At 45.0% G+C, this 16984-nt stretch overlaps 1 protein-coding gene across 6 annotated transcripts in view; it reads left to right on the plus strand.

Annotated features, from left to right (window-relative positions):
- PTPN13 (protein tyrosine phosphatase non-receptor type 13) overlaps nucleotides 1-16984 on the plus strand; it is a 172333-nt gene that overhangs the window by 113606 nt on the left and 41743 nt on the right. For 4 of the 6 annotated variants that reach the window (XM_082236237.1, XM_082236238.1, XM_082236239.1 and 1 more), the window contains 8 exons: nucleotides 1108-1270; nucleotides 4585-5008; nucleotides 6074-6171; nucleotides 7686-7775; nucleotides 8173-8280; nucleotides 9903-10034; nucleotides 12365-12828; nucleotides 14976-15119. In XM_082236237.1, coding sequence (XP_082092363.1) covers nucleotides 1108-1270; nucleotides 4585-5008; nucleotides 6074-6171; nucleotides 7686-7775; nucleotides 8173-8280; nucleotides 9903-10034; nucleotides 12365-12828; nucleotides 14976-15119 — 1623 coding nt within the window. The remainder of the gene's footprint in view (nucleotides 1-1107; nucleotides 1271-4584; nucleotides 5009-6073; nucleotides 6172-7685; nucleotides 7776-8172; nucleotides 8281-9902; nucleotides 10035-12364; nucleotides 12829-14975; nucleotides 15120-16984) is intronic. The other 2 variants (XM_082236240.1, XM_082236241.1) reach the window with 1 other exon arrangement.

A 16984-nucleotide genomic window follows, 5' to 3' on the forward strand; every position in this document is an offset into this window, starting at 1 on the left:
GTCTTGGGAGGCTTGTGTCACATGGTGTGTGCTTATTGCCCTGAATCTGTGGGTTGACTCTGACTCTCTAGTGTAAAGAGCAGAATCCAACTAATATTACAGCACTTTCAAATCCCATTTATTTCAAGCCATGGGGATGAAAAGATGCTCAATTTAGTGTTACCTTTTAGTTCTTCCGTTCCTCATTCCGAGCACCAAGTGGTGAATACTGAAAGACAATACCTGTGGGGCCAAATTACATGTGATCTTATGTTTGTGTAATCATTTGGAGATTAGCCTCAGAGATGGGTGGGTAGGAGCAGGAATGTGTCACACGAAGGGGAGAGTAGCCTTTTCCCTGTACACTCCAGTCCCCCCCCCCCGGGGGGGGAACCTGTTATTAGCATCAGTATAAGCTTCGCTTCTGCAGCAAATAGCAGATTTGGAAAAAGAGGATTGGAGGAAAGGACTAAGAATCCCTCCAAACTGGTGTTTTACACAACAGGTACTTTCTGCAACATGTCATCAACACAAAAATTGTGGATTTATACTGGGCCCGTCCACACACCATTCCGCTTTATTCGTTGTTCTGAGATACTTACCAAGGGTTGCCTCATTATTGCCATCTGGTGGGGCCCACATTCCCTGTGGCGCAACGAGAGTGGAACAAAACCCAGAACATTAGTGGTAGGAAATAGGAAAGGAATTCAGCAGTCACCAGCTGGGGGAAAAAGCAGTGTGTCCACGCTGAAACCTTTTCCAGGCGGAAATGATACTGAAAGTGGAATTGCATATAACTTCCCTGATACAATAATGAGCACAAACCATCATGAATGCACAATAAAAAGGACCTCTGGAGGAGCGCTAAACCTCCACACCATGATCTTGATCTTGCTTGTTCTGCACTTTGAATACTTTCACATGCAGTATAACCCTTGCATAATACCTAGCTGAGCTATAATTGCATTTTCTGCACCTCAGGTTTTGTAGTAATGTAGTGTCGCTACAGCAGTCCAGTCAATTGTTTGCTTATTGCAAGTTCTGTTCTTGAATAATGATTTGCATTGCCCCAGAGCTGGAAAGTATCATATATATGTGTCTGCCTTTTACCTGTTTTTCCTGCTACAGAAGAGGAAGATAACTCTGCAGAACACATCTGATGGTATAAAACATGCCTTCCAAACTGACACCAGCAAGACCTGCCAGTACTTGCTGCAGCTTTGCTCTTCGCAGCATAAATTTCAGCTTCAGATGAGAGCCAGGCAAAGTAACCAAGATGCTCAGGAAATAGGTAAGCACAATGGCTGGTCCTGTCCTCTTGCTCCTCCTGCTGCTGCTGTTGCTGTTGCTAATCTGTATACAATCTGTGTGTTGGACCTCAGCTTGCAGAAGAGAGAGCTACAGTGGTACCTCAGGTTAAGAACTTAATTCGTTCTGGAGGTCCATTCTTAACCTGAAACTGTTCTTAACCTGAGGTACCACTTTAGCTAATGGGGCCTGCCGTGCTGCCGCTGGGCGATTTCTGTTCTCATCCTGAAGCAAAGTTCTTAACCCGAGGTACTATTTCTGGGTTAGCAGAGTGTGTAACCTGAAGTGTCTGTAACCTGAAGTGTCTGTAACCTGAAGCATCTGTAACCCGAGGTACCACTGTACTCTGATTGGAAACAACAGCACTTAACTCAGATGTTCAAAAGCTTGCATTAGGTCCCCAGGCCAGGTACAAGGTTCTTGCATTAATTTAGAAGGCCCTTAACAACTTGGGGTGTTTGCATACAACTGCCATCAACTACAGCTGTTAAATTTAATTGCTTTTAAAAATGTAGGGAGCAATAAAGCATATATGGGCAAAAAAAATTAACATGAATGTTGACTGCTAATAATAATAATAGTTCTTGCCACCTGTGTATATAGTACATATTTGTTGTGAGAAGCTGACAAAGAGACAATAGCTCAGTGGAGAATGTTCAGCCCATGGTGTCTGCCAGAAACCCACCTAACAAGGTCTTACGACTAAGGAGGAGGAGGATTAGTTACAAATGGAGAGATAATGGTTTCTTTCATGTAAAACCTTTGTAAGGCGAGTCTTGTGTACAGCGCTGGGCACTGAGCTTTAAATACAAGAGATTCAAATTCTTGAAAGAGTGCAAAAGAGGACTGGCAGAGATTAGACGAAGATTAAGTGTTACATCGAAAGGCTTCAAAGAGCTGAAGACATTTCATGCTAGATAAAAGAGAGAGGCGACGCAATGAAAGGTGTGTGCTTTTGAAGAGCCTCGCGACACATCCCTCTGTATGCTCAATCAGAGGTTGAAGTCCCAAGGAAAGTATGCACAGGAGTTGTGGCCTCAGCCAGAAGTCCTGTCTGTCCTAAGAGTTTGGATTTGATATCCCGCTTTATCACTACGCTAAGGAGTCTCAAAGCGGCTAACCATCTCCTTCCCCTTCCTCCCCCACAACAAACACTCTGTGAGGTGAGTAGGGCTGAGAGACTTCAAAGAAGTGTGACTAACCCAAGGTCACCCAGCAGCTGCATGTGGAGGAGCGGGGACACGAACCCAGTTCACCAGATAACGAGTCCACCGCTCTTAACCACTACAGGATGACATTGTGAAGTTTGGTTACTTTAGGAGCGGGTGCTGAAAGCTCAGCTCAGATTTGGGGAGAGGGGTTTGGAGGCAAAACTGCTTTCCCTCCTTTTGCATTTCAGGAGACTTTGCAAATTTAGGTGTGGCAGTGTTCTGGAATCTTCTGGAGTTCTTGAAACTGCCATTTTACATCTCCCAGTGTACCCCATTGAGAGAATGGTAGCAGCCACAAAAGCATGGAAACATCTTTTTTTTTTTTTTGTAGCAGCCATCGCTAGCCCTCCCTCTTTAAAAAATAAACAAACCTTTGAGAGTGAGGCATTTGGGGTAATCTAAAATGGCAGCCTCTAGTCTAAAAAGGCAGGGGTGAAAAAACATGGAGAGGGCATGCCAAAGGTGAGGTGCCACAACCCAAAATGCTCTGTTCCTTGTTTCCACCATTACTACCTCAAAAGAGAGAGCCAGTCAGAGCAGGTCCTCTGAAGAACAACTTAAACGTCAGACAGGCTGATGTGAGAGCAGATGGGCTTTCAGATACCTTGTCCCAAACCACTTAGAGCTTTGAAGATTCAGACTAGCGCTCTGAATTATGCCAGACACAAATTAGCAGCCAGTGTAGGTCTTTTAAGTACGGACAATGTAATTATTAGCATCACTGTTGTTTGTACTGGTGCGCATCCAATTTTCAGATGGGCTTTGATGGCAGCCCCTCTCCCCCTGGATTGTGGGGCCCAGTGACTGGTTTTTGTCCTGGAAAAAGACAGCTCCCACTGCTAAGTGCTATTTTTAAAACATTAACTCAGTGTATGTGTGTGCACATAGGGCTGTGTGTACACCATGCATTTAAAGTGCATGGCATCCCTCTCCAAAAAATAATCCCAGGAAACTATAGCTTACACCTCACAGAGCTAAAATTTCCAGCACCATTAACACACTGCAGTTACAAGGATTCATTTGGGGGAAGTCACACTCTTTAAATGTATGGTCTGTATGCACCCTAAACATCACCACCCATCTACAGTTACTGTTGGATTGTGGCTTCTGAGTGTATTGAATTGGTAAACATTGGAGCCCCGAAGAGCTTTAAGAGTCGCAGCTGCCATATTTATTTCTTCTAGATTTCCCAGTCTACACCGAAGGCATTTTGAGGTGTGCTTCTTTTAATAATAATAATAATAATAAAAAATTATTTATATCCCGCCCTCCCCAGCCGAAGCCGGGCTCAGGGTGGCTAACAACAATAAAACAGTACAAAAGTCCAGCATAAACAACATTCTAAAATCATTCATTATAAAATTAATTAATTCAAGCCACTGGCAACCATTGGGCCAGAGCTCCGCGAAGATTGCTGAGGGAGGGAGTCAGGCTGTGCCCTGGCCAAAGGCCTGGTGGAACAGCTCTGTCTTGCAGGCCCTGCGGAAAGATGTCAAGTCCCGCAGGGCCCTGGTCTCTTGTGACAGAGTGTTCCACCAGATCGGAGCCACGGCTGAAAAAGCCCTGGCTCTAGTTGAGGCCAGCCTAACTTCTCTGTGGCCTGGGACCTTCAAGATGTTTTTATTTGAAGACCGTAAGTTTCTCTGTGGGGCATACCAGGAGAGGCGGTCCCGTAGGTATGAGGGTCCTAGGCCGTATAGGGCTTTAAAAGTTAAAACCAGCACCTTAAACCTGATCCTGTACTCCACCGGGAGCCAGTGCAGCTGGTATAGCACCGGGTGAATGTGATCTTGCAGCGAAGACCTCGTAAGGAGTCTCGCTGCAGCATTCTGCACCCGCTGGAGTTTCTGGGTCAGTCTCAAGGGCAGCCCCACGTAGAGCGAGTTACAATAATCCAGTCTGGAGGTGACCGTCGCGTGGATCACAGTGGCTAGGTCAGGGCGAGAGAGGTAAGGAGCCAACTGCTTAGCTTGGCGGAGATGGAAAAATGCTGCCTTTGTTATAGCTGCAATCTGCGCCTCCATGGAAAGGGAGGTATCTCCATAGAAAGGGAAAGTGCATAAACCAGTTTTCCATTTCCTTGCAGAGAGAGCATCATTTAGGAGCCTCAACCTCCACACGGATTCTGTCAAAGGGTTCAACATGGGGCGTGCCATCAGCACCGGCAGCCTGGCCAGCAGCACACTGAACAGGCTCGCGGTCCGGCCGTTGTCGGTGCAAGCGGATATTCTCAAGAAGCTCTCCTACTCTGAACTCTCCCTCTTCCAGTCTGCCCAGAGCTGTTCCAGGGACAAAAACGAGAAGCTGCCCTGGGATGAAAGGCCCAGAATCATGAGCAAATCCTTTCACGACCTGACCCAGAGCCAGGTGTCTGTCAGTCCGCGTCGGAAAAACGTTATCACCCCTGTGGACGCCTCTTCGCGGAGAATGGAGGAAATGATGGGGAAGATCTTCCAGCAGGTGCCAAAATCTGATGCCGAATTAGCGACTGGAGGAGCAAAGCTCAACAAGTAAGGATCTCTTTTACGGACTGGTTTTAACATGGCCGTTCCCATAGGAAGTACATCCCTTTGAAGGTGCTCTGTGTAATGTTTAAAGCAGAAATTGATATTGCCACTTGCCACTGCCATAGGTTAAGCATTTCTCAGTGGCATTTGCATGGAGGTTGCAGCATTTAAAGTGGTCTTTTTTCTGTTGCTGTCCTCATGGCAAACTTTGGTTAACGTGTGTACACCGTTTTTAGGGAGGGTGGTTACCATTGCCACAGAAGTTCTCCAAGTCCTCTCTTGTATTTACAGCATTTCCTAATGCCCTGCAGTCAATAGCTGGGATTATTGGGCTATATTAAACAGTTGGTGTCTTCAGGCCAAAAGTAAGCAGAGATCCATTTTTAGAATTGTTTTGGATCGAAAGTGAATTCCTGAGCATTTTTGCAGCACTTTCACCTTGTTATACAGTGGTACCTCCGTATAAGTCCGCCCCGTCCAGCGTCCATTTCAGTGGATGTCCACGGCAAACCCGGAAGTACCAGAACAGGTTACTTCTGGGCTTGCCGCTCGTACATTTGCAGAAGTGCTAAATCGTGCTATGCGCAGAAGCGCAGACTGCTCCATGTGCATGCTCAGAGTGGCGCTTTGTCGAGCATCCTTTTCGTTGAGCGTCCAGGACTCAAAACAAGGTACCACTGTATTTTCCTAAGCTTTTTACAGTTCAGTGACCCATTCCTCAGATGTCAGGGGCCACCGTCTGTTAGGACGTACTGCAGTTTTGCAAAACTGCAGGATTCGTTTTCATTTCATCATCCTAAAATCTCTTCGCGGCCAGCTGTTTCATACTTATTCCCATGGAGCTCTGATTCTACACGCACAGAACAAACATCTCCATGTTCACTGATTTCCACTGGTGCGTTCTTAACGCCCAGAAGTGGTGCTACCTTTACACCAGTTTGTGTTTTGTTTGTCATGTTTATATCATTATTATTTTTTTTACTTTTTCCTTTGTTCCCTTCTGTGTTCTGTTTTCCTCTCCACTCCCCTTTCACTGCTTCTCTTTCGCCGTTTCCCAACCACCTTTAGTTCACACTCTCATGCAGGTTTAAATTCCAGCCTAGAAAGAAGGAAAAATGAATCTGATTCTTCATCCGCTGAAGACACTGGCCAAGCCTATGTTGTAGGTCAGCATTGTTTGATTCAGTACTTTTTTTACGATGAAATTTAGACCTTGTGACTGGATTTTTAAAGGTCCATTAGTAATTAACTTGAACCGTGTACAGACTTAATCCTGGGATAGCTCAGTGGGTAGAGCATGAGACTCTTAATCTCAAGATCGTGGGTTTGAGCCCCACGTTGGGTGAAAGATTCCTGTGTTGCAGGGCATTGCACTAGGTGACCCTTGTGGTCCCTTCCACCTCTGCAATTCTGTGATTCTATACTGTCATTTTTGGTGATACTGATTCCCTCCCCCCCCCCCCTCACTGAAGCACTTAAGGACCACAGCTCCTCTTTATAAAAAGCAGATAGCTTGTTCCTAGAAAAACATTGCAACAGGAACAGTTGCACTGCAATGGTTAGGAATGTAAGAAGCTGTCTTGATAACCAATTGGACAACTGGGCTGTCTAGCTCAGTGTTGCCAACACTGACTGGCAGTAGCACTCCCAAATCTACAGCCTTACTTGGAGATGTCGGGGATTGAACCTGGAGCCTTTTGCGTGCAGAGCATGTGGCTCTCCCACTGAGCTATGAGTCCTTTAAAAGAGAGAGAGAGATCAGGGGACTTCACACACAGGTCCAGTCACTCATCTTGTGCCCCTGTTTAATATAGTTCCACTATATTATGGAATCTCCTGCCAACCTAGCAGTTCGAAAGCACATCAAAGTGCAAGTAGATAAATAGGTACCACTCTGGCGGGAAGGTAAACGACGTTTCCATGCACTGCTCTGATTCGCCAGAAGCGGCTTAGTCATGCTGGCCACATGACCTGGAAGCCAATAAAGCGAGATGAGCGCCGCAAACCCAGAGTCGTCCACGACTGGACCTAATGGTCAGGGGTACCTTTACCTTTATATTATGGAATATTATGGAAGCAGGCCCATGCAGAGCTGGTCTGAGGCCCAGGGCAGGAGTCTTGTTAGAATAAAGTTAGAAAATCTTGGCATGACAGTGAAAGTCTAGCAGCGGGGATGGGCTGGCCGGCTTAGCCCTTCAGGGCCCGGGGCAAGTTGACCCATGCATGGGCCTGGCTAGTTCTTCCACTACATGAAGCCCCTGTAGCATGGCATCACTTCCAGAACTATAAGTTATCTTTCATGAGGAATATCTGACTCTGGAAGACCCCGCAAAGGCGCTGAGTTAGATGGAATCTGCATGCATTAATGTACACATATTCAAAACGGGGGCTGATTGCTTTGTGGAGATAAAATTGTTAAATGTTCATTGGATTGCATATCCTAAAGGATGCGTTTCATGTAGGAAGGAGAAGAACGTCCTTTCCCCAAAATGTTGAAGCCGTGTTGAGCCCTATCATTAATGCCCCTCTTGAGATGCAAGAAGAGCTGTTTTTAATTACACAGCAAATTCAAGTGAAGCTTGACTTGAAAGGTTTCAAGTCCTTCGTGTTATGTCATGTTCCAAGAAATAAATATACCCTGCTGTATCTCAGTGACTTCCCCGCCTCCCTTTCCTTACAGACGTTCTACAAACAAAGCAAAATCCACTCTCGTTTCCAGAAAGGGAGATCAGCTTGGTAAACTTGAAAAAAGATGAGAAGTATGGCTTAGGTGAGTTGATGTCACTTTGAAAGTCCATATGCAAAGACAGAAATGAACGAAAATCGAGCATACAGCTTGATTAGGTGGAGCAGGTTGTGGTGGAGTTCAGGCTGGAAGATGCCTTTGTTTTTGAATGAAATGTCCCCAGGTTTAGAAAGCTATTGGACATTGGAACAGACTTAACACTTGTTGATATGAAGTCATCAGCATGGTCTTATGTCCTACCTAACTCTACCTCTAGATTCCCCATTGGGGTAAACTGATCATTATCCTTATCTAAGATATTGGAGGACAGCCCTTTACACAGGGAAATTCTTAGTAAACCATGGTCAATGGGTCTCTCAAAATCTCATGAAACATTGCCATGAATGTTTTACAAAATTTACTAAATGACTGCTTTAAACAGGGTTTCAGATCACTGGTGGGGAGAAAACTGGAAAGCTTGACCTTGGGATTTTCATTCACTCGATAACTCCTGGAGGACCAGCAGATTTGCAGGGATCGCTAAAACCAGGTAAATCTTAGGCTTGCTACTGTATGTTGAAAGAAAGCAGTAGAAATACTGCCAGAATATTAAAAACACTGACTTAAAAAAACAAATATAATGAACAAAAGTTACTGCATATGTATTAATGTTGAAATACTGAATGTTGCCATTGGCAATGACATTAGAAGTGATTGGAAGACACGCTTGCCGCTAATTTTGGAAAATGAAATGCATTGAATGGCCCTATCAGGCAATTACACTTTTTATGTAGGCGAGCCATATTGCTAACTGTCTGCAATTGATGGCTGCCTGTTGTTTGGTTTGTTAGTTTATAGCTTAACAGCTCATCTTGGAAGAATAAAGTTTCAGTGCTTCTTATCAGGACCAAACTAGAGGGTGATGTGAGAGAGAGATCCATTATTCTTTCTCTCCCTTTGTTGAAACACCCCTTGGAGTGGGGTCTAATTTGCTTGGGGAAACATTGTAGGGGGTGGGTATTATCTCCTGTCTCCCTCCCTCCCCAGAACCAATGGGGCTAATAATAGCAACTTCAGAAGGGCGCTGTGTAGATCAGGGGAAGAGACAAGGAAGAAAAAACTCCTTCTCTGGGAAAATGAACAGCCCCACACAGCTGCTTTGAAGTTTTTTTATTTAGACACCAACAACCAGCAACAACCAAAACATAACCACAAGGGGTATCCTAAATACCCATCACTCTTGTTTTATCCTTATTATATTTTCATCCCACCTTTCCCTGCACCCATTTTAGCCAAATGACGACTATGTGAGGTAGGTTTGGCTGAGAGATAGTCACTAGCCCAAGATAGTCGCACAGCAAGCATTATGGCCGTGTGGCGATGATTTAAATCTGGGTCCAAAAGAACCTGTGAAGAACTTATGGCAATGTGATACAAGACTTTCCCATTCAAGGCATCATGAGAGCCATTGCTTGGGAAAATGCATATGCTAAGGGAAACTGCATACAATTTTTAAAATATTGGTGAAAATGCTTATGAATTTTCATGCAGACTGTGTGTGTGTGTGTGTGTGTGTGTACGCGGGTGGTGTTGTGGTCTAAACCACTGAGCCTCTTGGGCTTGCCAATCGGACGGTCAGTGGTTTGAAGCCCCATAACAGGGTGAGCTCCCATTGCTCTGTCCCAGCTCCTGCCAACCTAGCAGTTCGAAAGCACACCAGTGCAAGTAGATAAATAGGTACCGCTATAGCGAGAAGGTAAACGGTGTTTCTGTGCGCTCTGGCACTCATCACAGTGTCCTGTTGTGCCAGAAGCGGTTTAATCATGCTGGCCACATGACCTGGAAAGCTGTCTGTGGACAAACACCAGCTCCCTTGGCCTGAAAGCGAGATGAGCACCACAACCCCATAGTCGCCTTTGACTGGACTTAACCATCCAGGGGTCCTTTACCTTTTTACCATATTTTCACGCAAACATAGGCAGAAATGAACCAAACCAAACTTAATATTGGAAAAATGAGAAACTGAAATTGCCAGATTTGTCCATCGTTTGCATTGCACCAAGCACTAAATGGATATTGAACATCTGCAGCAGTCAGTGGATTGCTCCATGGCCCCTCTGTAAAAGCTTGAAAATGTATTGTTTTGATCTCCGAATCATTCTCTCTCCATAGGGGACCGCTTGATATCAGTGAACAGTGTGAGCTTGGAAGGGGTCCGCCATCACACAGCGCTGGAAATTATTGAGCATGCTCCAGAAGAAGTGACCCTTGTCATCTCGCAGCCTAAGGAGGGGCATACGAAAGGTATTCTGCCAAGTGCTATCAGCAGTGAGGAACCTTTCTTTGCCTGACGGGCCAGATTGCTATCTGCCCCCACCCCCTGCGGGCCAACTTTGACAGGTGGTTGGGACAACCAACCTGTCAATCAAACGGCATTATCCCGCCCACCTGCACAGAGTCCATTGTGCAGCACTTCCTAAGTGCCTAACAGTCAGCTGGTTGTTGGGTGCTTGGAAACCACAGCACAAAGGGACTTGCTAAACCTATTCTTGCCAAAGCACAGAGCAGAGCTCTAGCAAAACCACTTTCTGCAGGGATCAGCTGTGTGATTGATCCAGCTATGTCTGTCACACCTGACATCACATATGAGGTAGGTAGGCATGGTTCAGGGAAGACAGCCATGCTGGGCCAAATTTGACCCACTGGCCAGAAATTCCTCACCCCCTTGTCTTAGATAAATAGTTGGTGTAATCTGCAAATTCTGCTTAGTTTTTCTCCTTTCGTACATCTATACACAATAGCTCAACCCAGTTGCAGTTGTTCTTGTTGTTGCAATTAGAAAGTAATTTCCATGTTCCCCTTAAGGCAGGCACTGTTACGCAGCAGGTTTTAGCAGGAATTGGCTACACCTTCGGCCACATATCCAGGGGTTCTGCAACGCTAAAACTTGCCAATTAATACCCAGCTAGCATAATTTATCATCCGATAAATTAGCTTGTGGGTGGAAGGAAAGGGACAGCTTTGGAGCAAAGTTGCAGATCGTTGGGGGTGGATGGAATTGATAAGCTGACATAGCTCATTATATCAGGGTTGTTTGTTTGTCTGTCTAAATATTTGTACCCTGCCTTTCAGCCCAGATAGGCCCACAAGGACACTTGCAGTCACTAAAAGCAGACAGTAAAATTCCAAAAGCAAAAGTCCAACAACTTATAAGTAGTAAAAGCAGAGAGCTAGGAGTCACCAAAAGGCTTCACATGAGGGGAATCCAGACTAAAGGCCTGTTGAAGCAAAAATGTTTTTATAACCTGCTTAAAAGGCCATTAAGGAAAGGGTCAGTTTGGCCTAAAGTTTCCTGACCTGGGTGCCAATTAGGGATGGAGGAGAAATTCAGGTCAATTTGCATTTAAAAGTGAACTTAACCTGATTCGCAGTTTCCAAAACAACGCACAAACTGAAATTTGACCATACTTCAAAATTCGCACTTCTTGGAATTTTGCAATGCAGTTCTCCAGCCAAGTAATTTGTACAAAGAAATGCATATACTAAAGTGTGCATCTGAATGCATATATTAGTGAAAATAGCATACAAAAATATTAGGGGAAATTGCTTTGGAAGAAACCACGTGTATTAGGCAAAATTGTTTATAAAAATACAAGAGAAATCCACACAAAAGTGCTGTATCCACACACAAGGGCACTTCAAAAATAAATTTGCGAACTGAAGCAGAAATGTGGAGAATTAAAGCTTAAGACTGAAGAAAACATTAAGCACTGAGAGAAAATGAAATTGACATGGTCATCCGTCCCAGGGCTGATGCCGGGCCCCAAGATCCTCGCATCGGCCATGTTTGGTTGGAGTTCTGTCTTTCATTTATTCTTGGGCCTGTAAATCCTCTCAGCGTTGCCTTTAATGCTGGCAGTTTTGAGTACTGAAAGCTAAAAATGTGAGGTGAAACTGAGGCCCACACAGGCTTTCTGTACCTGCACATTCCATCCTCGGACGAGCCTTCCTTCGTCTCATCCTGATGCGTTGTGGTTCCAACATTTCCTGCATCAAGAATCCATTGCTCCCTGTTATATCTGAAGTGGGATTACCAAAAGCAGAACAGATAATGATCTTAAATCCAGCTTCCAAGCATGATTTAGGATCTTGGTTAATCAGTTTCTCAGTTCAGATGTAATAGGAAATTGCAGCGTAATGTATTTTATTTATTCTTTATTTGCTTGAAATTTTATTTCCCACCTTTCACGAAGCAGTGGCTTGCAGCAATAAAAACATACAATATAGAAAAATTCAAAACTAAATTAAACCTTCGAAACTTAAAATTTAAATCTCCAAAGGGGAAAAAAAACACATGAAACATCTGAGAAGTATTCTGGGTGCCAAGGCCTCATGAAATAAGACAGTTTTTACCAGTTGTCTGAAACTCAGTATGGTTGGCACGTTTCTGATTTCTAGTGGCCCGTGTAGGGCTGAGACGGAAAGAGGGAAGGATTTGGCTGTAGGATGGAGCACCCAGGCACAAGACCTGTGCATATTTTGGATTATTAAGCTGAGATATGTATGTCTCAACTGACCAGTGTATTAGGTTATTTAAATAATGCTTACTGTTGGGAATTTCCCTTTCTCCTTAGCACCATCAAATCTCCTCAGTGGCACAAAGGGGTATTTTAAAAGGCCGCCACTGACACCAGACAATGAGGCAGAGTCGTCCTCAGAGGAACACAACCGGCCGCTGAGCCAGCAGAGGCCTCCCTCTGGGAGCTTATCTGGCCTTGGCTCAGGTAAACGGGACGGAAGCCTCAGCTCCCAAGACTCCAGGACCGAGAGCGCCAGCCTGTCCCAAAGCCAAACAAATGGTGGCTTCGGTAACCATATCGGCGACAAGCCGCAGCCGGAATACCAGAATTGCATCGATTCCCAGCTTGCCCTTTCCAAATTCAGCGAAAGAAGCGGAGCATCTTCGGAGGCAAACACAGCAAAGGCCAAAAAGGCTGGGACGGCGGAGACCGTGGAGTATTCTGACCGAGGAGATTCTGACATGGATGAAGCCACTTACTCCAGCAGCCAGGAACCAGCAACAGCGGCCGCCAAAAAGGCATAGTCCATTTCTATACCACTTTGCTTTTCTTTTACCTCCGTACCATCCACACCATACCTTTAAAGTGCCATGATGGTGCTTTAAACAGCCATGGTTTCCCCCCAAAGAATTCTGGGAATTGGTTTCTTAAGGGGCTGAGAATTGTTAGGAGACCCCTAGTTCCCTCACGGAGCTGCCGGTACCCAGAGTTCCTTGGGAAAGAGGATTAACTGCTCAACCTCTTCAAATGGGAGCTTTGTGAGGAGAGATGGGGTCTCCTAGGAACTCTTAGCTCTCTTAACACTTCCCAGGATTCCTTGGGGCAAGCCACAGTTGTGAAAATGGTATAAGAGTGCTTTCAATTCATGGTGTGGATGAGGTCTTATATAATTACCGGTTTGTTTCGAAATTAAAACAAGGGTGTGAGATGGACTGGGTGGGGATCGGCAACCGGCGCTTCCATTGCTTAACCGCTCTGGCACCTTTTACTAACGCTTTGGGGGCTTATTTTCCCAAGGAGAAATTACTTGCAAGCGTATATTAGCCTACGTGATCAGCAAAAGATAATACAAGAGCTTGGTTTTGGTTCCAAAAGAGCCCTCCGGAAAGCCCATTTCAGCACGCTTGCACTATTTATCATGAGGTTCCCCACTCCGGCAAATCCCCACCTGCCTGGGAAATGGACACTTGAGATGTCTCCACTTATTGAGGTCTCTCTCTGTTGTGGGTATGAATCATTTTAACAGGAGGGTTGCTGGTAAACAGGACAGTGGCATGCTAAACGCTTTATAGAGAGTTAGATGCTGTTTCAGGTGGTGACGGCTGCCTTATGGGATAATCGTGGCGAATTCAGTAGGCCAAGACATGAGTCATATACGCAACATTTATTTTCTCTCATTTTACTTCTCCCCCACCCACTTTGACTATTAGCCTTGCTGCAGTCCTATCAGGGTAATTTTTGTTGCCTCTATAAGTCACAGAATTTGTTTACAGGCAAGGACCGTTTTTCGTGATGGAGCTATATTCCATTCAGACATGAACACCCAAGGGTGGAAAGTCCATGTGGATTGGGTGTGGTCTGGGCAAAGTCTTTCTTTGGGCAACATAGAGAATTTCTCCATCCCCAGTGTATGGCATACCCCAGAGATCTCCTTGCTTTATGCCTCCTTCCTAGGGAGCAGAAATAGGAGCTTATTTACATGCGCTGTGGGTTAAAGCACAGAGCCTAGGACTTGCCGATCAGAAGGTCGGTGGTTCGAATTCCCGCAGTGGGGTGAGCTACCGTTGCTCAGTCCCTGCTCCTGCCAACCTAGCAGTTCAAATGTATGTCAAAGTGCAAGTAGATAAATAGATACCGCTCCGGTGGGAAGGTAAACGGTGTTTCCGTGCACTGCTCTGGTTCGCCATGCTGGCCACATGACCCGGAAGCTGTACGCCGGCTCCCTCGGCCAATAAAGCGAGAAAAGTGCCGCAACCCCAGAGTCGGTCATGACTGGACCTAATGGTCAGGGGTCCCTTTACCTTTACCTTTACCTTTATTTCCCTCTTAGTCTGACCCTGGAATATCCCGCCCGCCCCCCCCCCCTCGGCTCAAGGCAGTTTTCACAAAACACTTTTTTAATCCCATTTTAACATCCTTTATCCTACCCCTCCTGCTCCTTAGCCAAAACCTGCCCACCTGGAGCCTTCTGTGACAGGGTCACGTGAGGGTCCTGTAGGTCAGCTGACCGCTTGCTCAGGCACATAATGCTTTTATAGATCAGCTGGCCACACATGACCGCATTACGCCGTGCAATTTTGGCCTTGTATCTGACCCAAGCAATTATTGGCATATTGATTCCTTTATTCTGGGAGATCTGTCGCTGCAGACGCTTTGATCCATAACATCATGAATGTCGCCTGAAAGACTGCATCAAATGGTAGTTGCATTTGGATATATCTGCTTAGATTTTGAGAGTGCTTCCCTGTTTTTTATTTGCGTTGTGTTTGTGCATGTGTAAATATTTATGTACGTGTAATCTCATTTTATCCCTGTTTCAAACCTTTGGCTATCCCTGCTGAATATGTAATACAGTCCTAATCACAAATCACCTCTCTAACAGGGTATACTCTCTTTTTTTTTGTCTTTTCCTCTCTCTCTGTTTTTTTGTCTGTTTTTTGTAAAGGAGCCTTACTTCATGAATTTGGCCAACTCAATGAATTCTAAAAAGTTTTCTTCACCGCCTCTTAAACCTGGAGATATCTTTGAGGTCGAACTGGCCAAAAATGATAACGGCTTGGGAATAAGTGTCACGGTACTGTTTGACAAGGTTTTTACCTGTTTTCTCTTTTTTCTTCCACTCCAAGCGACCTGTTAAAAATGTATGGTTTACAGGGTAGCAGTGGACTTTAAAGAGGCACTGTCAAGTGGTTAAAACTGCTGCTAATATTTAACTTCTCTCAACAACTCTCAAGGCTGAGGTTCTGCATGACATTACATGCAAAGGGGAAGGATTCAGGGCAAGTTCTGCACATCAAGAGAAACCCGAGTGTTGTGTTTTGTTCGGGGGAAAATGCACACACAGAGTGACTTGGTTCATACATTACAGTAACGCAAACTCTGTTGTGCATCACATATTGTTGGACTCCAGCCTAGGTTTGGGGGAGCAATTCAACCAAGTTCTCAGTTAAAGGCAAACCTCCCTGTTTTCACTTTCCAAAATGATACAGGAGCCAAAATACAGCCATCCTTTGAAATTTGCAGTTCCCCAACTTTTGAAATGCCATGTAATGTGTACAAAAACGCATACACTGGGGTGAAGTGTCCATAAAAATGTGTTTATTAGGGGAAATAACATTCCACATGCATTATTTGAAAGGAAATCACCTTTCTAAAGCGTATACATTCAGCAAAAAATTATTCCAACATGTATATTAGGAGAAATTCTCACAAAAATAGTGGTGAAAGTTCATGATTTTTTTAAAAAATGCGATTTTATGTGGACAACTGAATTTTGGATTGGAAAATCAGAAACTGAGAAAAACCAAAATTGCCAGATTCTGGGATGATGGGAGTTGCTGTCCAACAACGTCTGGAGGACCACAAGTTTCCCACCCAGCGTTATTGCCACATGCTCACGTAGGGTATCCACATTTTATGTACAGTGGTGCCTCGCAAGACGAAAAGAATCCGTTCTGTGATTCTCTTCGCCTAGCGGTTTTTTCGTCTTGCGAAGCAAGCCCATTGACGGATTAGCGGATTAGCGCTATTAGCGGCTTTTAGCGGCTTATCGACTTTTCGGATCAGCTGATAAGCGGCTTAGCGGCTTAGAAAAAGGGGGGGAAGGGAAAAAACCCCGCAGGAACTCGCAAGACATTTTCGTCTTGCGAAGCAAGCCCATAGGAGATTCGTTTTGCGAAGCACCTCCAAAACGGAAAACTCTTTCCTCTAGCGAGTTTTCCGTCTTGCGAGGCATTCGTCTTGCGGGGCACCACTGTATTTCCTGTGTGAAACCCCAGTATTTCCCACAGCACTCATGATGTGCAGAGCTGCCCTAATTCATGCGTAAACTACGACTGAGATCAGAATTGAGTTTCCTAACGTATTACTATGCGTACCATGAATGGAAGCAACAACAACAAAAATGCGTACTTTCCCTGCTTGTATTTATAACACTGCAGAATTGCAGTGGTGACTCTCCTTGTCCCTGCAGAAAGGCTGCTGGAAATCATTGAATTACCTCTCAAGCTTAACTCTTGACTTTGTATGTGGTTCTGTTGCCACTTATTGGCACCTGAGTCGATACAGCCTTGTCACACATCCTCTGAGCTCCCTCTGCTGGTTGCGAAGCAGAATACTACCGAATATTTATATTTATGCACAATTTCTCTGAGTTGTAACTCATGGATGCTTTTAAAGTGCTGAGGGAGGTGACACAGCTATGCCTTCTTTCACCTTATTCTTCCTCCATACCTTCATTCGCGCAAACCCCCCACTCTGCCTGTTGTATCAAGCAGAATTTTAGTTTCACCCTACCCCAGTAAATTTGGGGAGGGGGCAGGAGGAACAGGGTAGAAGAACCTGCAATTGCATTGATTCTTGACTGCTCAGCATATTGACCATTTCTGCGTTAGAAGCTGGCAGCAGTAACCTCACTTTTTGGCATGCCTTTTCAATTTTATAAGAACGTAAGCT

This window comes from Podarcis vaucheri (assembly GCF_965113315.1).
Source record: "Podarcis vaucheri genome assembly, chromosome: 9".
In the NCBI taxonomy this organism is placed as follows: domain Eukaryota; kingdom Metazoa; phylum Chordata; class Lepidosauria; order Squamata; family Lacertidae; genus Podarcis; species Podarcis vaucheri.